Source organism: Anser brachyrhynchus (genome assembly GCF_964034855.1).
Source record: "Anser brachyrhynchus genome assembly, chromosome: 9".
Lineage (NCBI taxonomy): Eukaryota > Metazoa > Chordata > Aves > Anseriformes > Anatidae > Anser > Anser brachyrhynchus.
In genome coordinates, this window is record NC_137703.1 from 12,755,467 (window position 1) to 12,778,871 (window position 23,405).

Here is a 23,405-nt window from a genome sequence, read left to right on the forward strand (position 1 = left end):
CGTGAGCTATGCCTATCTTTGAAGCAGCACACAAGTGCTCGGGCTGGCTTTGAGCAGGACTGCCAGCCCCTCACACCCCATGGCTGCCTTCCCGACACCCCAGCACCACCTGCAACATGTCACTCCATCCATGGGAGCTGTGCTCCTCAGCACTGTCCACTAATCCCTGCATTCTTCCTGCAGATTAACAAAACATTCACCAGGACTCAGTTCCTTTTTGCTTTTAGATCTTGACAATGCAGAGGAATGCAGTAAGTAAAATCCAGAACAGTCTAAAAATGTTGCCTGCCAGACTTCTGTTCCTATCACTTTACTTTTTCTCTGTATTTTCATTTGTATATTTTCTCTTTTCTTCCTTATCACACCTTTTTTACCATGTGGTTTTTGCCTTCCTTGTTTATTTAAAATGAGCTCAGAGGCTAAGGAAGTGGTTTCCAAATTCCCTGCAAGTGTTCTGCACTTTCAGCAGGAAGCTGCAGACACCTCACCTGCCTGAATGCGGAGACTCAATGGCATGCAGCCACTGTGTAAGGCTCACCTTGATCTATGTTTCTCTGCCACAGAGGCTGAAGATTTCAGCCATCACAGATGAGTGCTTTAGGTCAAAAGGTGAATGAGCTGAGACTACTAGAAAATGCTTCTAAGCAGTAAAATCTGTGACAGAAGTGTTGAACAGCTTTGAGAATTAAAAAAAAAAAAAGTCACGCTTCTTTTTGCTGTTAAGACCCCACTATTCAGCGGACCTTAAAGGAAGTCAAGTCTCCTGAAATTACAGTAGCAACCAGACTCATGGGTGCAGTCCACCGTCTTAAAGTCCTATGAACCCCACGTGTCAAGACTTCAGTCCTCTTTAATTCTTGGGAAGATCAAGACCACTAGGTCTTTACTTTTTACTCTTCTGTAGTAACAAATCTGCAGCAATACATCAGAATACAGAGTAATAAAAAAGAAAAAAATACCCAGAAAGAGCACAGAAATAGCTACTTATTGTGGCTGTGAAGTAGTCGCTAGCAGGCCGCACGGCACTCACCTGTCGAAGGTCATACACGGTTAGGCCAACAGAAATGATCGACAGGACTATGATAGCCACCGAATATTCAATGTAGCCTTGGCTCAGCCACAGCGTGAGGGTGAAGGCTTGGAATACATAGAAGGGGTTTAAAATCTGCAAACAGAAATGTAACAGTTGTCAGGGGATGGATATAACACTGGGCAGCAGAGACGGGGTGTAGGAAGAAGGGAGAACATTTCACTACTGTGTCTAGGAGACTTCAACACCAACTTGAAGGATTGTTTTGCCATCACAAGACAATGTTTTCATGGTTGTTTTAGAGCATTAATAGCCCCCCATCTCTGAGTTTACCAGCTTACATGTTACTCGTGGTATTTGTAATTAAAAGCTGTTGCTAACCAGTAACTGTGCAGCAGCAACTAGGATGGCAACTTAAAGTCAGTCTTAAGGGACTTTTAGTCAGTTGGTTTCTCACTGTATCTAACAAAGGTGACCTTAACATTGCTGTTTCTAAGTAATCTCTACACAGATGGGAGAGAAAGAGGGAAGAAGAATGAATTGCAGTAATTGTCTTTAATATTTTGTGATGTAAGAATGTCAGTGTGGATATACTTACTTACAAGAAGAAAAATCTCAGAAAAAAAATAAGGGTCTGTGGGGCCATCAGTCTCAGACTACAGCTAAATTGAAGGCTTGATTTTCTCTCACTTTCATACTTTTGGCTACTCTACCTTGTGACAGTTCTACAATACTGGTCATCACTCACTATAATGCATTATGCTAAAACAGGCAACAAGCCCCACTGAAATTCAACTCAGAATATAATTGTGGTTATTGTGGTACCTAACTAACAACAAAAGAGTTAGATTAAATTTTTCAGAGAATTGCCCACTATGCGGTGTGTCTGAAGGAGTGACAGACTTTTCTGTAGAACTGATATAACTAAAATAGCCACCGAAAGAGCTGTCTGCATAAGGATTAGAATTGAATTATTCATCTGACAAATTTGGTCCCTCGATGAAAATTTAATGCACTCTTCAACATTCACTAGGACAAAGAGACAGACACTAAATCAGGATGCCAGCCTTCAACCACTGACGCTGTATCTGGACTGAAATACCACCAGCTTACGAGGACCACTCTGCCTTCAGGCACCACCATCAATATTTCAATCACAAAGCTTCAGACTTGGATGGAAGTGCAAAGTTCAGATTAAATAAACTTTTTTAGAGTGCTACACTGGAGTTCTCTTCAAGACCATCTCCAGAGGGCACTGAAAAGTTGGTGATATGAAATCCAACCAATTTCAGGGGCCCTGGAGCTTTTCATGTATTTTGTGGGGTTTCAAAAAACTCCTCTTGAAGTTCAGAAATGTGCTGACAGATACTAGCTTGGAGCCCCATCATTCATAGCTCTTTTCTATTTTAGAAATACTGATGTGGTATCCATAATCCGTTAATGTGAACACTGATGACATGATATCCTGTATGCAAAGCCTCTGCTTACAGGTTGGAAGAAATTTATGTCTACCATTTCTATATGCAAACTCAGCCAGTAACCATCCACGTGTCTCTCTTATCCACAAGATGTGTTAGGTTTCTCCTCTGTGGAGGAAGGATAGTCTTGCAGTATGTCCTTGTTGACAAAGGAAAAGTGTGCCTTGCCTCTATGCCATAGGAGAAAAGGAAGTTGCTAGGTGAATAAAGCAATTACAAGAATTTTGCAAGTGTTTTAAGCACACTCCTGATTTACACTGCTGTTGAGGCCACAAGCCCAGCAGCAGAATTTCTGATGTTTTATACTGCATTTGGACTGTTAAAACATAAAGGAGGTTCATCAACTTTCCTGTCTCATGCCTATGAAGCATCAATTGCTCCATCCCAGAGTGCCCAGGCAAAGTCTCAAAATCACTTCCTACCTGTCCTACTCAACGCCAGTCTGACTTACTAACCTCTTTAAAAAGTAGCTTCCAAATGGGGCGAATTTCAACTTCAATGGCATTAGGCCCACACACCAGCTGCCTGTAGGAAGGGAGAGAAGAGTTCCCCATGTTATAGTTTAGTCACACAGGTAAGACTTCATACAGAAAGCTGTGTGCCCAAATAATATTAACAATTATCTAAACAAGTAACTCCTGGGGACACAGTTGGCTGAGCAGGACAAATAAATCTGTCAAGAAGCTATTGTATCTGAGAAGATTTTACCCAGAGGCGGAAGTTTGCTATTTCCTTGTTGAAAAGATTGTCAGTTTGCTGTTAAGTCCCATGATGAGCTCTCTGGAGGGCTTTTAAGGAGATGCTGGCAAGGTAAGCCAGTCAAGGCTTGCTGTGCCCTGAACCCAAGCTGGAACTGGTGGTGTTTTCCCCAGACTTACTTTGGCATCACTCAGAACACAAAAAGCTCAATAAGGTGTGGGGGATAACGATTTTGCACCTTCCTGAATGCCACCCATGCAGTTTGCACTGCCTTACTACTATGGTGAGTAGCAAGAACCTCACGTGAAATTAATACAGAGAATTAATAGGTCATATGGCCATAATTAGCTCAGGTATCAACTCATATGTAGACTGTACCTGATCTTCTGGTCTTCCCTTGTCAGGCCAGCTCCAAACTTGTGGTGTATGCTGTGACATGTATTGCTGTCTTCTAATGATCTGGGTGAACAGAATAGAGTTCACACAGGGGACTCCCTCACTACAGAGTATTTTATAACAGGTTGCTGACACTCACCCAACTCTCTTGAACTGTTTTACAGAAAAGTCCCAAATGTAACGGATTTTCTGCACCTGTATACATCTCACCTGCAAGATCAAACAGCAGAAATTCCTTTTGACTTTCAGGGAAAACCACCTCGTTATGTTACAGAAACAGTTCCCCTTGTCTTAGGAGAAAGCTTCAGCTTATGAAAACAGGATTTGCAGGAAGATGCTGACAGAGCATTTTGGGGAGCCTCCAGGTGCCTTGACTCCTTAGTTCACCCATCATCTTCCTGCCATGTTTCTCCTTACCTTTAATTGTGGCTTCTTTGCAGCTCTGTTTATAACAGAGTCTTTATCAGCTACGAGAGGACATTCTGAATTACTGCCGTCAGGCAGTGGCAATGCAGACAAATCAATCCAGGTCACCTTCTTCCGGGTGTATCTCTGAAACTCATCCTAAGGAAATAGAGCCCAGTTTACTGACAACCCCAAATGTTGCCTGAGATAATGCTTCCTGACTCTGAGAAGTACATATGAGATTCCCAGAGAACAGCAGCACTGTGGCATCATTGTAGTCATAGCAAATGTAAGCCCATAGCAACAGGGATGCTGGGTATCAGTGCTTTAGCACCGATCAGTAAAGCACTTTGAAGTCAATCACACAGTCATCTCCATTTGCTGTGATTCATGCTTCGGAGGAATTTCAGAGAAGATGAAACTGAGCCAGATGTGCTTCAATAGCTACTGGGTGGATATTCAGTCTATGGACCAGACTAGAGCTAGCTGGAAGTAAAAGCTTTCTGAAATATTTTTAGTGTGGACATTGAATCCTCAGCACCAGCTCCTGTGCTCTGCAGATCTCCTATAATGCTGTGTTACTTCTTACACATCCACAGCTAACAGCAACTCAGCTTTACTGTTACAGATGCACTTGTCAGACTGAATTGTCCTTTAATCACTTTAGTCTCATCTAACTAGTTACAATAAGCAATAGATTACTCTTTTAGTGGTTGGAGTGCATTTATATTAGGGATATCATTGCAATATTGACCATTAAGTGTTTTAAGTATTTGCTTTGATAGAATTGTGTTAGGTTTTACTTTACAGTGTTGGAGTCCCAGAATACAACTAATGCCTAAAATCTAGCTCTCCAAAACCCATCTCCTCAACATTCTCTGATAACTTCAAAGCAGAAAGGTTACTACCAGATGCAATTTTTGAAGATGAGCCCTCCTGCAAAGGCAGTTGGCTCTACCTCTTGTACATAGAGGATGGGAAGAGGCAGAGCTGCACTGAAGTTTGACTCATCCCTGCCCCTACACTTCCAAATGTGGAGTGTTAGTAGCCTGCTGCATCATGCAGGCACAGGAAGACAAGCTGCCCCATTTGGGAAAGCAATAGGTTCTGCAAACAGCAGTAAGGTATGAGGGTGAACCTACAGTGGTTCTGAGCAGAACTACATCCGCCTCTTCCAAGCTGCAGGGGATGCAGTTTGCCCACACATCCCATTCCGGCTTCCAGTAGAACAGCAGCAGCAGAGCCCCACAGGACAAGATGTATCCAGCAATGCACAAGGCCTTGCGGCAGCCTTGGGTTTTGTAGCCAAAAATCTCCTGTACAGCAAAGAGAAAGCACTCTTTGTTAACAAGCTTGACCTTGGCATTTGTTCATCAGAAAGCTCGAGCTTATTGAGAAGAAACACTGGTGACTGAGGCCCTCATAGCAGCCTGAGGTCATTTTAGGAAATTAGAGTTTGCTGATTGACATGGCATAGTTAAGCACGCAGAGCTGCTGGAAGGAGGAGGATGCCAGGCTGCTGCCGACAGAGGAGTGGTCTCGCGTCAGCTCTCCCAGGATTTCTGAGAAATTAACTCTGGTCTGGAGCTTTTAACTTCGAGACCTGTCACGGTAACATGTCTTTCTGCAGTGTCAGCACCTGCCTGCAACCCAGGCGAATGTCTCCATGTGAGCTCAGTGCCAAAGCCCACCTTGCAGAGGAGGAACAGAACAGACTCTGCCTGGGGGAGAGAAAATGGCCGAGCCCCACGCAAGTCCTCTCAGGTGCCAGGTACTGTACCTACCGGTGTGTTACCCTCCACCATGCATGCTGTACCTTGAAAATGAGTACATAAGGGCCCTTTTGGCTTTGTATGCCCCACTCACTCACCAGCAGCCGTGTCTGTGCCTTTCTGCCTGCCCCTGGGCACCAGAGCAGGAACCCAGGCAGCCCCCACGACGGGGCTCCCTCTGTGACACCCACGCTAGTGTAAATTGTGTAAACACTTACTTGGGACAAGAGCTTTTGTTTGTTTAAGGCTGAAGTGAAAACCTAACAAACGATTATTTCATTTTTGTGTTGGAGCTTCCACTGGAAATAAAACCATTGCCCCAGTGAGGTGTCTCCCTTTCTGCTGCAGCAATCCCCTTTGTTTCCCCACACAGGGTGCTTCCTGGCCATCTCTCGGCTCCCTTCCCTGCCCCAAAAAGCCCAGCAACATCCCCCAGGGCAGCTGGCAAGGGCAGGGGTGCAGGGAAGCAGACGCAGCATCACCCTCATTGCTCTGGGGTGCTGCTGGACAGGCCCCTGGAAGAAGCTGCAGGAGGAGCCCTGCACCATCACCTGGGTGAGACACCCGAGCCAGAGCTCACGTAGCTGTACCCACACTGTGTGGCCACTGGAGCGTGAGGCACCTGCCCCCAAGGAGGCTTTCAGTGACTCTGCAGTTGTAGGCAGAAGTAGGCAGTAAAAGGAAATGTTCCTTTATATCTACGTGTGGCTACACTGCAGGGTCTGGGTGTTTTCCAGAGCAGCTTTCCAATTAAACTACACAATGTGACATGGGAGCATAACCTGCTATTGACACAGCATCTGCATTTGAGAAGAGGCAGGGAAGTGTTATTTTAAAATGTGAAAAGTATAAAAATGAGGAAGTCCCACATCTGAATTACACACCAGAGAAATGACAGAAGGAAGGCTGGCACTTTACAGGATAGAATATGCAACAAGGCAGAGCTCCTTGGTGAGGGCTTGTACCAACAATTACACAGGTTCAAGTTCAGGTATAATTTTAAAGTGATTAAAAAGCAGTGGAGTAAGCACCTATTCAGTTTTAAGTGAGCAATTAACTTGATTTATCTGAACTCTGATCATAATCAACATAAACTAAGCTGAAATCAATGCAGTTCAGCTGAAATAAAGATAATCATGCAGCCCTTGTACCAGCTAGCAAAATCCATTACAAAACGGCACTGCAGCTTTTAAAGGTGCAACATGCAAAATATTTTTTTGAAGGGCACCAAAGTTTAAGCCAATAACCACAGATGTTGTTTGCAGGGTTGGAGGGCAAACCAGTGTCCACAGCTAGGGAAACTCACGGCAATCTTCATTTGCTTGCCTTTAAATAGCAACATTTTTATGAATAAATGACAAAAGCACGCCTGGAAAGCAGGAAGGCTGGTGCAATAGCTGGGACCACAGCTCACCCACAAAGCAGTGAAGAGAGTCAAGACCTCAGCCAAAGCTTGAGAAGAGCCACAGTGTTAGGGCTGGGTGGGTGCAAGGCTGGGAGCTGCCCATCCAGCTGTTCAACTCCACAATGGGGCTGAGCCCAGGCATGAGCCCAAGCAGAGGGACAGAGCAGTCAGTTCTGATACAGCCACAACACACAGCTGAACAGCCTGACCACCCTGCACCAGCTGGGTACAAGGGAACCCCTGCTAACACACAGCCCGTTCCCAGAGACTGCACGCTCAGTGCTCACAAGGTTGTGCCAAGAGCCAGAGCTGCGGGAACCCCTGTTCACTGCAGGATTGCCCTGATGAGCCAGCACCTGCCTGCACGAGGAACAGTCCCCAAGAAGTGCAGCACCTGGAAGCAAACAAGACAGGAAGAGGACATGTTACAAAAAGCAATGCCCAGCTCAAGCCAGGCAGCCTTGCACAATGCATGCTGTGTCAGCAGCCTCCAGGGCAGAGCCAGGGCCCTTCCCTGCCAGCAGGGCTGCAGCCACAGGCTGGATGGGGTGAGGGAGGCATCTCCTGGAGGTGGGTGCAGCTCAGCTGGGAGCACTGGTTCCCAGCTAAAGGGCTGCTTGTGGCAACAGCCTCCCCCAGCCACCCTTGCTGGCCCTCCATCCCCATTAGGGAGCTGGTACTGCCACTGCTTCCTAAGCTCATAGAAACATGCATGCTTGCAGGGCCACCTCCCCACACCAGCTAGTGACACCCTGAAGGACACTGCCTGTAGCTATGCATGACACAGAGGATCACTTGCTGAATCCTTACCTGTCTCCCAGGGCACATTTTTGATTTTGTGCTGAATCCAGCCCACTTCAGCCAGCCTGAGCTCCCTAGTCTGAGCTGTACACACAGCAGGCAAAACCCAGCAGGGATTTACCAGAGGCAGCCAGCAGCACTGAAGCCCCACCACTATTAGTAGCCCTGTGAGAAAACCTGGTGCAGAGACACAGGTGTGCTCTGTGGGGCAGCATCTACCCCACCTGTGCATGCCCTCAGTGCCTGCATCGCCATAGTGCAGGCATTTTCTCAGTCCCCAAGGCTGGGCAGTGACACTGAGCAGATGCTGGGAAGCCTCTGCTAGCGTCCATCTGCTTGCAGAGGACAGAGGATCCCACTGTGGGAAAAGATCACTTCTGTGCTTCCAGTGCATGCATCACATATGCATGTAGCCCTGCACATGCATATATGCACATGCATATATATTTTACACCTGTGCAGAGGCATCTACTTCTGTGCCCACGTCATGCACAGAGAACACCTGTGTTCCAGTTGTTCCCTGCACAGACAGCTGGAGGGGAAGGCCTTACTCCCACAATCACCTGGCTCAGAGTAATCAGTCCACATTAGCAAGCAGAGGAAGAGTTTCCAACTCCTTTAGTGCAGCCCTTTCAGGCTGCCGCACATAATCAATGATCAATAGTCAATAATCAGTTACAATCAAAAATATGATGTAGATTCAATTAATATTAATTAAAAGCCCATAAGGACAAAGTTTTGCTCTGTAAATGCTGCCATAAAAGACATAAACGGATTTCTCTCATGAGAATTGCAGTAGACTTCAGTCATCTGCCCAATTTTCCTAGACCTGCTAAGCAGCGGAGACCCTGCATGGCAGAAGAAGAGATTTAAATGCTGCTTCAGAGAAGGATTGAGGATAAAGCTCATTTGTTAGCACCTTCCCTGTGACTTGCTTTCTGGTGACATGATGATATGGGAAGGGTACCTATCAGAAGAGAGAATCACAGTTAGGGTGGAAAAGACAATGGAATAAAGAGGGGGGAAAGGGACACTGCTCCATGGCCAGATGACTTCTGGTGGGCAAAGAAGTCTCTTCCACGGTCCATGCCTCTGGACTGAAGTACTATGTTCCTCAGCCCTTGCTTGGCCAAAATCAAAGTCAGCAAGGACTCATGCAGGGCTTTGCCTTCACCAAGGCTATGCTGAAGAGACGGTGCCCAAATGGTGGGTGAAAACAAAGAAGCAGAGGCATATCCAAAAGAAGCATGTGGGAAAAGAGGTACACAAAGAAACCACCGCAGTCCCCCACTCCTTACCAGCTCATTTTCTTCATCCTTGTTGAGGAGCATGTAATGATCCTTCCAAAACTTTTCCTCCATCTGACTGCCTTGTTTTCAGCCCTGGATGTCCTTGTTGGTGGGGTCATGCAATGTCAAGCTTGAGCTCGGAGCAGCGTTATAGCCAGCTCTCACTGCTGTCCTTTCCACTGCCTTTTGAAAGTCTCATTACGCACACATTTCTTATTATGCTCCCAGGAGAGGGAGGAAAATCCACCCTCACGTGTAAAGCCCTTAAATGCCTGGCTTGTGTAACACGTGCATTTCTCTGCTTCCTGGTATCGCTGTGCTCACCGGGGTGGGACAGGCTGGAGCAGAGCACAGAGGGAGGGCGTCTGTGGTCTGGTGCCAGGGAGAAATCAAGGCACGGGGCAAGGAAAGGGGTGGGAGGGTGCCTCAGCCCCGCAGTGAGCTGGCCCCAGAGCAGCCAGGCCAGCACCAGGCACTCCCTGCAGGATGCCTGTGGTGAGATGCTCCTTACCTCAGGTATGGCACAGGCCAATGCAAGAGCTGGCTGGCACTGTGTGCTTGCATAACCAGCTTATGTAAAGGAACCTGTGATCAATTGTGTGACAGTCTGAAAAACGTTAGCATAAACAATGTCCTCCTCCAGGACATCAAAAGACTATCAGATTTATGGATCACCAGCTACCCAAAACATGCCCAGCTTCGTTCTCAGGCCTTTGTATAAAAGACAAATCTCATGCCATCCTATTAAGCATGCAGTAGCCACGGAGTCTCAATCCCACAAAGAGAGTGCCCCAACACCAGCTCGGGGTAGCTCTCACTGGCTGGTCCAGCAGTGCTGCCTGGTGAAGGGGATGTCTAACATCATGACAGAGAACAGGAGAGGTCAGCAAGTTTCCTGACTCTGGCTCATCAGCACGTAAGATTAATCGTTAACGGTATTGTGCCTGGTGGCTTTTCCCTTTTCCTTTTGCTTATGCTTAGATTGCTCACATTCTGCTCAGGCTTCATTATACTGGTACTTGTTGTATGTAGTTAAAATAAAATCCATCAGACTTAGTCCATGGTCTGTTGCCATTTTATCATCTGATACCCGAAGAACCCCTTTGTCCTGTGAGAGTGTCAGCAAGAGGCATCTCCTCTGGGGACAAGGTCGCAGTGCCTGGGTCTGGACTTGGCTTCAGCACAGTGGACATGCATACTGGGGCACTGACCTGCAGGGGTAGATCTGGTTTGAACCCCCCCACTAGCTCTGAGCGTCCCCTCAAACCTACATTTTGCTTCAAATTCTGCCTGAGATACAAGGCAAGCAAAGGGGCTGGGTGGATCCTCTGGGATCCAGCTGGGCAGCACAGACGCACCACACACCTTCCAGTCTCCTGCGCCCCCGCTGTCAGGGACATTTTCCAAGCATTATCCTAAAATTGCTCTGTCTCACTCCCATTCTCCTTCTGTCACAAAGCCTGAAAATGACCATTTATCCAAGCAGGAGAAATGTGCTGTATGGAATAAACTGGAATAAACTACATATTTGTGTGAAGAGAGGCAATGGCCCTGAGTTTGCTCAGACTGCTAGAAAACCCTTCTTGGCTCAGCCACAGGGAGGCTGTCACTGGTGAGCCTAGAGGATTTAGACCCCATAGAACAGAGACTTTGTGCAATCTTTGTGATGGCAAATCAGAAATTCTTCCAAATTTTTCTTCCCCTAGGTAGGAGAGAGAATGATACCCAGAGACTGCAGAGCTTGTCTGAAGTCCACCAGTTCTCCCTCTATCTGCAGCTTCATCCTGGAAAATATTCCAACAACTGAGAGAAGCATCTTTTACTAGGCAGACTGCTAGAAATAAAACTATTTATCCGTATTTCTTCTCTTTGAAACAGAGCAAGGAGAGGCCAGGCTGTCTGGTACTGTGATGAGCTAAGAGCACTTGTCACTTTGCTGCATCCTCAGTCTACCTGGGGATGGCCCTGCATGGTCCAGCCAGATCCGTGTCTGCAGCTGCAGTGGTATCCATGAAACAGCAAAGCTGGACCAAACACTGAAGAATCCTGAAAAATCAGGGTGATGGTAGGAAAATGCATATTTTTCTTTTTTTTTTTTTTCCCTTCTTTTTTTTTCCTAAGCATTGTCATTTTGAGCCATCTGGCTGAAGTCAGATTTCAACATCAGTACACAGTCCCCTCTGTCTCTCCCTCTCCTCTGAGGGGACATCGCCAACCTCCTCCACCACACTGCTCTGCCTGCCAGCCACTCTCACGCAGCAGCCAGGATGTGATACACTTGCAGGTCACTCCACTCTATTGTTTTAAGAAGAAACACTAATATCTGAGGAACTGTGTAGTGCTGGCACCTTGGCCTTTCATGAGGTCCATCTGTGTCCTCTATAACCTTCTTGTGGCGAAAGGCTTGTACACAGAGAGGTAAAGTACAACCATTGCAAGCATGTGGTTGCTTAACACCAACCAACGCCTCCTGTAACTCTCCAGGGGAAGGGAACTCATGCAAGGCATCATTAGCAGGGTGGTTTCGTTAGATTTCTCTATTTCAGTCACCTGGGGTGAGGTGCGTTTTATTTACATCAATATGATCTCCAGTCTCTGGACTGGAGTCTCAGCAGTCCCCTCGTGTGGGGCAGCAGGCTGCCCACTGCTAGCACATTTACAAAGAGCTCTCCAAGCTGGGTGGGACACCTCCAGCCCCAGTCCCACCAGGCTGTGGTGCCAACATCTTAAAGGTGAAAAAGAGAGGCTCGGGGAATTAGAGACTTGGGGAATTACAGGGCAGTCAGCCCAACCTAAATACACAGAAGGCTGCAAGAGAAAACTCTTAAGCAGTTTGTAAGTAGCTAGGGGATAGTGAAGTGATAAAGAGCAGCTAACATGGATCTGTCAGAGGAAGATCCTATCAAACCAATCTCATTTCCTCCCTGACAGGGAGATGCTCCAGGGAATAAGAGAGAAGCAGCTAATGTGGCATATTTAGACTTCAGTAAGGCTTCTGATAGAGCTCCTCAAGAGATATGAGGGTACTGGGAAATAGGATCCTTTCATGATGGGCTGAAGGGTTGAACTCAAAGTAGCTGTCAGTGGTTTGCTGTCCATCCCAGGGGAACCCAAAATATTCGTATTTTTGATAGCAGCCTGGATAATAGGATGGAGAAGGCAACCGAAATGTGCTCATGACACTGAGCTGGTAGAAGCATCTGCTTTAGAGGAAGGAAAAAAAGCAGCATGATTTGGGCATGTCAGCCATATGGAGTCACCATATGAAATTCAGTAAAACGCTGCACTCAGTAGCTGGAGGAAAAATGTACCAAAAAAATGGGGAGGTGGTCTAAGTGTATGCCAGAGCAGGAGGTGTAGCTAACCACGGCTGAGTATCCCCTTGCCAAAACTGTGGCTGTCATTCTGAGTCACAGATACAGGAGGGCAGTGAGATCCGTGAGACGGGAGGAAATTATTCCACTCGACTTGGTGTTAGCAAGGTCTCGGCTAGAGTTCAGGCTCTAGGAAGGTGTGAGCTAAATGGAGAGAGTGCAAATGGTAACACGATTAAAAGTTGGGAAAACATGACCCATGAGGAAGCGTTGAATAACTGAGATTGTTTAAACTAGAATAGAAAAGGCTGAACTGAAACACAGAAACTCCTATAGTACACAAAAGAAGACCGTCAACTATATTTTTAATCCTATTTTTGTCAGAGACCAGGAGAAACCAGGCTAATTTCTCGTTAGATTAAACAATTAGATTTTTGTAGTTAGGTTCGATATTTAGGAAGATTTTCTAACTTAAAGGGTATTTAAATACTCAAACAGGCTACCCAGGGCAGGGGAAATCTTGTCCCTGCTTTAAGGAAAGCTAGGACAAAATTTGCCAAGGGTGATCTAAGGACAGGTCTTGCCTCAGAGGCAGGAGATGTGCAAAGTAACCACGTCAGGTCCCACTGTGTGATCTCTGCAGGATCCCCCTCAGGGGGAGATGTGACCCCTGCACATACCGGGAAGAAAGTTTGCTCTAAAGTACATCACTCACTAGCAAAGCAAACAAAACATGCAGATGGGCTGAAAGAACATAAAACCCTGTGATGCAACGGGAGCAGCTTCGTCTGCTGACAGCGGCCTTGTCACGCTCAGGCCAAAGGGCGGGACGCCATTGCTGTCCGCACAAGCCCTGTGGACTCTGGGGGGCCGTCCTCACACACTGCTCTGTGCTGGGACAGGATGGCGCTGGGACCCTTCTGGGCAGGGAAGAAGAGCCTGGACAGTCATGAGACCTCTTGATGGTGACAAGCCCTGAGTGGCTGGAGGGGGAGGAAGTTTGTATTGCCTTGGCCTGCTGCCCGTCCCCGAGTCCATCCTGCTAATGAGGGGCATGGCATGGTGCCTTGCCTTGGGAGAGCCGGATGCATAAGGCCCCTTCCCCAGGTCTGTTCACCCGGCACAAGCACCTGCTGCTCTGAGCCCCTCACCCACCAGGATGGGCTGTTTTCGCAATCTCCATTTCACAAAAGAACAATCAAGACAAACCTGAGTCACAGCATACCTGAAAGTCCTTCTCTTCACCTGCTGGTAGCGCTGCCCAGGGCAGTGGTGGGGTGCCTCAATTTCCAGGAAGATCCTGTTGTTCCCATGGCTATTCCCAAGGAATCTCTGTCAGGCAGCGCTGCTGGGCTCAGCCCGGCTGGGACCCTCAGCATCAGCACTGCAGGGCCCTGTGTCCACAGGGGAAGGTGGTGGGACGTGCCCAAGGCAGCACCACAGAGGGGCTCTTCAAGGAGCCCTGGGCACTCTGCGTGTGGTTCCTGGATCTGGAGCTAAAACGCAGTGCTGCCTTGCCCAGGTTCCTTGTTGGTTATCTGCTCACCCCACCTGGCTACCTGGCTGCTCGTGTGGAGGACATTGCAGTGCTCGGGGGGGGGGAGGGGGGTGCAGGTTGCGCAGCTTGGCTCTGGTGGGTCTCTGCCTTTACTTTGGCAGGCACTGAGGATGTACGGCAGAGTCAGGTGTTTCAGACAGCAAGAGAAGGGCAACAAGGGTAAGGTGAGAGACCTGGAGAGCTTGTTCAGAGCTCTGCCTCTGCCACCATTTCCCCAAGATGCCTGGCAAGGGCCCTCATTTTGCACAGGGGGTTACACTGAGAAGCATTTACGACCTTCCTAACCGACAAGCCCAACCAGAAGGCTGGGCCCACAGCTTTGCTGGACTGCAACAGAGAAGGAGACCCTGCTGAGGGGCAATCCAGAGCTCTTCAGTTCAACTCCAGCCCTGCACAGCTCCTGGAGACACATCTCCAGGCCCTCTCCAGCTGCTTAGTCAAGCACAGGGGATCTTGGCAGCTCCTGGAAGAGGCAAATCCGCAGGACAAAGAGCTCGCCGTCCAGAGCCACACCACAGGGCAGTAGGAAGCCCAGAAAGAAAGATGGGTGAGGGACGTGCTGGGGCTTGCCTGCATTTTTCATCCTCTCACATTTCGCAATTTGAACTCTCCTTCTTGGTGCACAGCATGTCCAACCTTACTGCTGTTCAGGTTCTTTTTCTCCTTTGTGCACTTATTAAAGCTCTATTTTTGCCCAAGGACCATGTGTCCATTCAGCTGTAAGGAAATGTGAAGCTGTAGCCATGCCAAAAGACTCTGTTGCTGTATAAAGAAACCAGCAGGTAATGTACAGAAGGCAGTAAAACAGCACCCTCTGTCCCCAAAGAAGAAACAAAACAAAACAAAACAAACAAACAAAAAAAGATTTATAATTAAATTGATATTTATTTCAGCAAATAAGTCAGGCTGTAGTCAGTGTAATCTGTAGAGTTAATCAGGCACAAAATATTCCATTCAAATAATCAATCTCCTCTCCCTAGAAGTTTAAAAGGCAGCTACAACAAGCATGTAAAATCTCTGCTTTGTAACAACCTGGCGTGTTCTCCAGCGCTCACAGTCCACAGAACCAAACACGTGCCAGTAATGAGCCACTCATTCCAGCTGCCTTCCTGGGACATTCTCCATTTCTCCTGAGGATCCTGTCAGTGACCCAGGCCCATTCCCTGTGGCCCGACTTCCAGGCAGAGGAAGACAATCATCAGCCTGTGGCATTGCCGATGTACCCAGAATTTGGAGACAGCGCCATGGTGCCTGCAGCCCCGCAGAGGCACCCTCCATCACCAGGATGTGGCCACCAAAACTGGCATGGAAGGTTCCACGTGTCCTTATGCTGTTCCCTGGACCATATACTTGCCTGACCTCACTGAACACCCAGTCACTGGGGCAGCATGACCGGTCCAGTTGGTGAATGCCCTGCTTACATCCTTGGAGCCAAGCCACGGGCTGGTATGCCCACATTCCTGCTCTTCTGTCTATATGGAGAGGGTGGGATGCTCCCATACCATTTGTGCCCTGAAAGGTCGGAAAGCTTTAGCAGTAGCAATAACAGCACCACGAGGGGCAGCTCGAGGCGCATGTGTGTCAGCAGTGAGCAAGCAGCGAGCTCTGTGCAGTGGCACTCAGGAGGAGGAGTGGGGCTGGAGGGGCCGTGCAGGAAGGAGAGGGCAGCCGGCGGTGCCCAGGGGTGCTGCTGTCAGGGCTGCTGCACAGCCTGGCTGCTGGCCACTGGGCCAGGGAACATGGGCTGGCAAGACCCAGTTTAGATGTTACAAGAGAGAGTAATGAGTCCTCTAAATTCAATTGTTGGCATCAGGCACTTGCACTGTATGGCAACAGAGTTCTTTGCTTCCTTTCCTTGACCTGGCTGCTATAGGTACCAGCTCCTGGTGCCTTGTTTTCCTGGTTGATTCTTGGCAGGTACTTTGTTTCCACAGCCCCGTCTGTAATCCCCCTGAAGACCTGTGATGTGCATCTAGTTCCTTAGGAAAAAAAAAAAAAAAAAAGGTGGTACCTGAGTGGAAAACTGGTGTGTCTTGTAATAGGTTTTGACCTGTTAATATTATTGCACACCTACAACTGTTATTGGCGATGGTCTGCATCTTTTAGCATTTTTCCTCCTTTGCTTGTGTGTGCTGACAAGTGGGCTGGGATCTGGCATGCTGAGTAGTAGACAGAAACTGTGATGATTGTATTAAAATAAACAAGTAACAAATAAAAGAAAGTGGAGCACAAAAATAAAAAAAAAAATCTTTTTTTCATTGACTAGGACAATTGTATTTCAAAAGAAAAATCAAATTCTGACATTAGCTGTTAAGAGTGGCTGCGTGGCTCAGTGGATTGGCTGGGCTCCAGGGAGCCTGCCCTTTGCTTTAGTTTAAGAGAGCTAACCAGGATGGACAGTGCCTGCTGGCGAAGATCACTGGGGTCTGTCCAACCGGTGCCCTCTGCCAGTCACAAGACAAGAAAGTGAGCTTGGATCTTTGGTCCTCTAGGGGATTTTTTTCCGCTGTATTTGAATAGCTTGGACTGCAGACAGGGACTGTCAAAGCCACATCCAGAGCTGTCAATCTGTCTGCCCTTACACAGCCCCAGAATTTGCAAAAAAAGAGACCACCCCAGCATGGGGATGTGGACTGGGAGCTCTGATGTCCCCCCAGAAGTGAGGGAGCAGATGGGAGCTTTGATGTGTCTGTATGCGCAGCTCTCTGCAGCAATGATGTGCGTAACACATCACCTATCTCCTGATTGCCATGGAGTTAAGCTGTGTAAGCAGTTCAGTGCAGCAGTGACAGACCACATAGCTCTGCTGATCAAACTGAGGCTGATGCGAGTGAGGGAAGATGATAAAATATGCCACACTACAACTGGAGACACTGGACTTGCACAGGAGCAAAAGATTGACATCTTAAAGACTGGCATAGGTTAAATGTCACCTAGCATCTTTATTCTGTTTCCTTGCAGGTAAGACTGTATTTCAGCAGTAGGCAAGCAGGTCTTTGTCTTGTCAACCCTACAAACTCCATAGGTTTGCCAAAATTGACACTTCTATACTATTACCAATTGTGACATAAATATTTGCCTAGTCTGCAGCCTACTGCAGCTGCCAGTTTGTTACATGCAGCAACGTATTTCTTGTGTGCAGGAGCTCACAAATAGGACAGTGAATTTGATCTCCAAGGAAATTGTTACTGTACCCCACACAGCAGATGGTGGGAATAACTCCACTAACCTACTCTCATGCTTTCTCCTGAAGCTGCAAGGACTGCATAGAGCAAGAAATAAAACCTCTAGCTTTCACCTACCAATGGGATTTGTTGCAAACTGGGAATGCTTCTTAACTTTGGAGAGATATTCATGAACAAATGTGAACCAATTCTGGTTTGTGTCACATTATGTGGCCTTGTGGTAGGTATTTACCATTAGATAAATTGCAGTAGGTTAGGAGGTATTTAACCCATCTACTTGTGTCAAAGTTGTCTAAAATGAGGAAATAAATTCTGAGTCAAATAAATGCTTTATTCAAGTTGAAACTTTTTCTTTTTAGAAAAATAGTTATTTTTTATGCATGCTAAACACTTTTCAAACACAGTTCTAATAGACAAGTTGAATAAAAACAATGCATAATCTCCAGTGATTGCATTTGGTTTTCCAGTGCTACTTTAAAAGACCAAAGGAGTCTTTACCATGATTCCCAATCTGCCCAACTCCTTGAGTTTCTGTGGCAATGCAAGCCCGGTTTAGCATTGGATTGTGGGAACATATAATCTCCTGTGTTGAAGTGGTCAGAAAGTGCTCCTTAACCCTACCCAGGAAATGCATGGGCAAGCTACAGCTGTGAAAAACAAATTGTGCAGTCAGTTGGAGGGGACAACTTCCCCACACAGACCTTATCCAAAGAATGAACTGTTCTTCTTGGTCCTAAGCCTCACTGACTGATGTCTTGTTGTACCCAGCTGCGGACAGAGCTGTAAAATGTGGTAAGCAGGAAGTCAGCCTAGCATCAGAGGGCTAAGAAAATACATGCTGGTGGAAGCTGATTTTTTTGGTTGGATAAACCTTGCAGGAATGCTTGGTGCTGTTGCATTTACATACTGCAGAAGTTCAGCACAATGAGAAAAGCATCCCTGAAAGACATCACTGCGTAATGCAGCTCATGAGAAGGATGCAGCAACGGTGTTTCAACCACGGGCACTTGGACAATCTTCAACTGGCTACTCCATGTACAGCTGGCCATTCCTATGTGGGTGAAGGGAGAGGAGATAACAGTGTTATGGCTTCATGCTACTAGCCAGCTTTTCTGCATCTGGTTGATTAAAAAATGAGCCAGGACCAGTTAGGCTTAGAATGGGTGGTAGCAGTGGGTCAATCCTTCCTCTTTTCTTATGTCTCTGAGATAGTCCTTCTATAGCCAACTGCAACTGTCCTCGATGTGTCCTCCGCAGTTTCCTTCAGAGTGTGCCCTCATTGCTGTCAAATGTTGGATTGCTATGGCCTCCCATATTTTCCTCTACTGATATTGCCACAGAATCTGAGAAGAAGGTTTCATTCAGAGGTGGCCAGGATGAGTCCTGCTCTAACACCCGCTGCAGCCTCTTGTAATGGCTCTTTGAGTGGTACCGGAAAGTCTTTTTCAGCAGCAGCCACAAGGCTCTGTTCTCAATGACAGCTTCCTGTAAAAGAAAGAGCAAAAGGAAAATTTTGGAGGACTCAGACAGCAGCTTTTCCTCTTCATCCACAGGACACAGGGCAAGTAGTGGAGACCTAGATCTCCCACACTCTCCTGTTCATCCACATCCCTCACGTAGCCTGTTACTGAGGACTTCTCATACCAGCTCTACCAGAGCTCTACACCAGAAAGATTCTGCAGGATTTGAGTAGAAAACACCAAAAGACTCCTCATCGTTCAGTGACTTGGGACAGGGTCTGATACATCCTATTCACTAGAGGAAAGAAAAGGTAGCTGGGCCTGGCATTCCTTACATCCAGTCACTCAGATGTGGGGTTCTGAAGAAAGAGAGGAGGTGTGAGGTAGCAGCAACAGTTTTACTGGATATTCCCCAGCTGGACTGAGAAGGATGGAGAAAGAGTGGGACCTGACCCTGCTGTCTCCCCAGATAGTGTGACAGGCACATTCAGAGAAGCACACTCACCTCGACAAGAAAGGACACGGCGAGTGTGACTGCAAGCATTATCACCATGGAGATCCGCCAGGTGGTGGGGGTGCAAACAAGCTGGGAAGAAAGCAGAAGCCAGTAAGCAATGTGTGCACACTAGGCACTGGTGGGAGCTTGTGTCATCAACAGCCAGAATCCCACACTGGCTGTACATTGCTGACAAACCAATATTGCTACTTATCCTGAGGAATTATTGATAAAGAAACATTTAAACTTATGACCCAGCAGAGAAAACTGTACTCCAGAACAGCAGCAGGAAATCTAAATGTTTCCTTTCTTCCTAATATCAAAATTAGTTCCAAGTATTTCTAATTCCAAACCCAGTTCCAGCTTCCCATAGCTGGCAGCAATGGTTTTCTGGCTGTCGCTCAACTTATTTTGGAGATGCAGCTCAGATCCAAAATTTGGATCAGCAGTTTCTTCAGGGCTAGGCTATTGCGGTTTCTTATTGCCACTCCCTCCTTTTGACTTCTCAGCAAATCCAGTGCAAGCCCCCCAGATTTGCAGTTCTCCCCAAAGGCATTTTAGCCCCTCACGGCTGCAGTGCTGACACTGTCCTGTGCCACCACAGCCCACAACAGGACTAAGACTTGCTTTCAAGTGCCATCTCGTGGCAGAGTCTTTAACTGGGTGTGCCTGCTCAGCCTCTGCTCTCTAAACTGTTAACAAGGTGAGGCAGCTGTGCTTGGCTGCTTGGCGTTCAAAATCCAGGTATGTTACTCTCATCTGTGTTTCTGTTTCTTTCATTATTTCCATTTCTAAATCCACCTGCCAGCTCTCATATACAGATACAGGAGTGGAAGCAGCATCGTGTTCAGTACCTGTTATCCAAAGCCACCACACTTCATCGTTCTGTTAACATATGTACTAAAAAAACAGCTGTGTATTTCTTTTGTTGTTTTGTTCCCTTGACTCCTAGTACAAGGCTGTGAGACAGTCACAGCAGAGGATATTAACATCTTCCTTACAACTTCCAGCCTTAACATATTAATGGCTGGGTCTACTGACAATGCTGTCCTACAGCCGATGTAGATCTTACCTTTCCCTTGCACTTCTCCTAGAATTAATTTGCACAAGGCAACTCCCAGCTTGTGTTCTGCCAGACTAAATAAACCAAGCCCTGCTGGTACTTACCAAGACAAATCATCTGCCATGACAGCCTCACTAGTCTTCCTCTACAGCCGTTCTAAACCCAAATGCTGCTTTAGGAAATTACAGGCTGTCTGACATTTAGACAGGGAGCCTGAAAATGTTGGGGAGTGAGTACCGAAGATTGCTGAGAATGCTGAATTTTCAAGAGGAACTGTGTGCAGCACAGGCTGAGAATCAGAATTGCGTGGTGTTTTAGTTTAAAGGTGCAGGCCCTAGCTCCTTTCTTCTGGCTTCACAACTATCAAGCTACAACATACCAATCATGGTAAGTTTAGCAATGGCGTCTCTTGCTGCATGCACAATTCACTGAAACAATCAAGCTGAAGTATAGCTGTCCAGTTGTCAGAATGCACAGATCTTGGTTTGTTAAATATCCTAATAGTTGTGGGGCTACCACGTCTCCAGAAAGTTCTTCAATCTCATCATCTAAAATCCATCTTTTTAAATCTGATTTGTCACGAGAGGTGCCAAACATCCCTGCAGAAATCTGTGCCTTTTATTAAAAACAGTCACAGTGCAGTTCTACTGGGACTGGCCGTGCAGTGGAACAATACTCACATCCATCTTAGAGTAGAGATCATCGATATCAGCAAACACCAGAAAGAGGCAAACACCCAGCTGCCCCGTGAGCACCAGTATGAACACATCTGAAGGGACAAGAACAAGTAAATAAAACCACGGGTATATGAGCACTTTCAGCTGCTTGCCTTTACTACCGAAGATTGTAACCATAATTTTCCATGTTAAACACTCAAAAAAAAGATAACCCATTAGATAACAAAGAATTTTCAGCAAAAGAAAAAATGAACAGAGTAAAACCCCAGCTTCACTCAGTCAAGCAGATATATATGAGGCTGGGACGAACCTTGCACGCATAGATTTAAAATGTCAAAAGAGTATTTTGATCATTTGATCTGACCTCTCACACTGAGAAGCCAGAGAACCTTTCAGCAAGTCTCACACCAAGCTCATTATCTCCTGTCATTCAGAAAGAAGTCTAGGATGTAGTCTTGCTCTTGTCGATATAATTAGGAGCTCTGCCCTCCATTTTAATAATATCAAGACTTCACTCTTGATCAGAATCTAAAAAGTCTGAGTAATTGAGAATCTACCCTCTCTCCCCCCCAAGGCAAATATTGCAATGATATGCAAATCAGTTTTTTCTCCAGCTGGCATGTGCCAGACTTCACCCTCCATCCACTCACTCGAGTTTTTCCCAATACTGATGACCTTTCTGCTACCTAGGAGGAAAGGCCCCTCCTCACTATTACTGTACCTAAACATCCAAGCCATGAACCCTCCGGCATTAAATTAGTACTTTAGCACAAAAGAGCTGAACACAGCTTTGCCTGAGAGACAGCTTGTCCCACAGACAAAAAGAATAGCCCTCCTATGCCTCACAGCAACTTCCAGAACTTCAAAATCACATGCTGACCTTCCATTCATGGCAGTCATTCAGAGACAGAAAAGGCCTACTAGACTTCATTACAGTTTGCTCTAACATAATATGGCTGCCTTGAGTACCATGATGCTTCTGCAAGACAACTCCACCGATTTTAATCAAACTCCATTTGTTTGTTTCAGAAACCCAAATGTCTGGGCCAAATTTTTAGCAGCACAGAAGCACAAAAAGTAGGCCCAGCTCAGAGAGCTGCTGATTAAAGGATGCCGCTGAGACTAAAACTTCCGAAAAGCTGACCTTTAGTCATTTAGGGATCCACTATTGGGTTCCTACTTTTTTGGCTGGCATCACTTTGGTCAAGTTTTAACTTTGCCCTAGTGAATTGACTTCATGAGCTGACCAATTCGCAGATCCCTCCCCCCCTTCCCACACTTACAGTTTGTGTAGATAGGTTTCCTGAAAGGCCTTCCCTTAGAAAACACTAGAGCAACAATGAGGCAGTTGATGGTACTCAGTAGCCACACTGTGGTGTTTTCATAGCTCTTGTAGCCATTGCCTGCTTCATTAAGGGCTCCATCTCCCATCCCATGGAGGCCCAGGCTGGAAACAGAGGAAGAATTCTCCATGTGGCTGTCTAATGAGAGGCAGGCGCTGTAAAAAAGCATCACTCCGGTCAGAGAATGATCTCTGTCCTGGTCATTTCATCCGGCTTCCACCACCACTATCAGGCATCCTTCCTCATCATCATGATTTGCTCCTGCTGTCCCAAGGATGTAGGTTGTTGGCAGTGCCCCCACTTAGTCTTACCTACTGAACGTGGCAGAGCCTTAGTTCAAACCTACATGGATACTCTGGTCTTCCCAGCAATCCAGTGCTCTTCTTAGTGCTCATCAGAAGTGTTCTTACCACTAGCACTGTGCTGCACTTTTTGGAGAGGTTAGGGACCTGCAGACACCACTGCTTACTCTGTTAGCAGCTGGTGGGGAAGCAGAGGGTCTGCTTGCAGCTGCTCATCCACACTATAGTCAAGCTGATCAATAGTATCATGCAGACCTGTCTCTCTCTGTCTGCCCTGTGCCACCCAAGTCCCAAGAAGGGGACCTACCTGTGTATATCCGTCTTGGAATACCAGGGCTGCTTCTGCACCATCACAAATCCAAAAATTTGCATGCTGAGGCTGAAGAGGATGTTAAGTACAACAGAGAGCAGCAATGGGGGTGAGATGAGTTGGCTAGGAGGCCTGTAGGGAACCAGCTTTGGGTAGGCATCTGTGAAACTCACTGAAATATGTACAGGCATGTTTACTAGTGTGTCCAAAATACCAGCAGTGCTGCTGTGTATTACTGACTGCTATCAATGGCCAGCACTTTTACATTCCGTAATGTTCACTATAGCACATACAAATATTATATCAAGTACAAAACACAGCTTTATTTTCTTACAAAATCTTATTGGCCACAGAATGGGTTAATTAATGGCATCTGTCTATCATGAGGCATTTTTCAAAAACAAATGTTAGATTTTGATTTT

General features: G+C 46.7%; 2 protein-coding genes and 1 long non-coding RNA gene across 16 annotated transcripts in view; 1 reads left to right on the plus strand and 2 right to left on the minus strand.

Moving 5' to 3' along the window:
- The window catches only part of ATP13A5 (ATPase 13A5), a 31,471-nt gene extending 21,935 nt beyond the window's left edge, over positions 1-9,536 (minus strand). Inside the window, exons 1-7 of the mRNA XM_080604800.1 lie at positions 9,285-9,536; positions 5,151-5,324; positions 4,021-4,167; positions 3,743-3,813; positions 3,586-3,666; positions 2,964-3,033; positions 1,031-1,165 (exon numbers count right to left, since the gene is read on the minus strand). Of these exons, the coding sequence (XP_080460926.1) occupies positions 1,031-1,165; positions 2,964-3,033; positions 3,586-3,666; positions 3,743-3,813; positions 4,021-4,167; positions 5,151-5,324; positions 9,285-9,347 (741 nt within the window). The 5' untranslated portion in view covers positions 9,348-9,536. The remainder of the gene's footprint in view (positions 1-1,030; positions 1,166-2,963; positions 3,034-3,585; positions 3,667-3,742; positions 3,814-4,020; positions 4,168-5,150; positions 5,325-9,284) is intronic.
- Positions 9,537-9,852: 316 nt separating this feature from the next.
- On the plus strand, positions 9,853-17,281 carry LOC308199930. Of its 2 annotated transcripts, XR_013955095.1 has the most exons (3): positions 9,853-10,191; positions 11,154-11,693; positions 15,196-17,281. It is a non-coding gene; the product is annotated as an uncharacterized lncRNA (long non-coding RNA). The 2 variants fall into 2 exon arrangements; XR_013955096.1 differs by lacking the exon at positions 15,196-17,281 and having other exon boundaries at positions 11,154-14,994.
- A 360-nt stretch (positions 17,282-17,641) lies between these two features.
- The window catches only part of LOC308199926 (putative cation-transporting ATPase 13A4), a 42,953-nt gene continuing 37,189 nt past the window's right edge, over positions 17,642-23,405 (minus strand). For all 13 annotated transcript variants that reach the window (XM_080604810.1, XM_080604807.1, XM_080604809.1 and 10 more), the window contains 5 exons: positions 22,981-23,155; positions 22,312-22,526; positions 21,032-21,120; positions 19,298-19,378; positions 17,642-18,817 (listed from right to left, as the gene is read on the minus strand). In XM_080604810.1, coding sequence (XP_080460936.1) covers positions 18,596-18,817; positions 19,298-19,378; positions 21,032-21,120; positions 22,312-22,526; positions 22,981-23,155 — 782 coding nt within the window. In that variant the 3' untranslated portion in view covers positions 17,642-18,595. The remainder of the gene's footprint in view (positions 18,818-19,297; positions 19,379-21,031; positions 21,121-22,311; positions 22,527-22,980; positions 23,156-23,405) is intronic.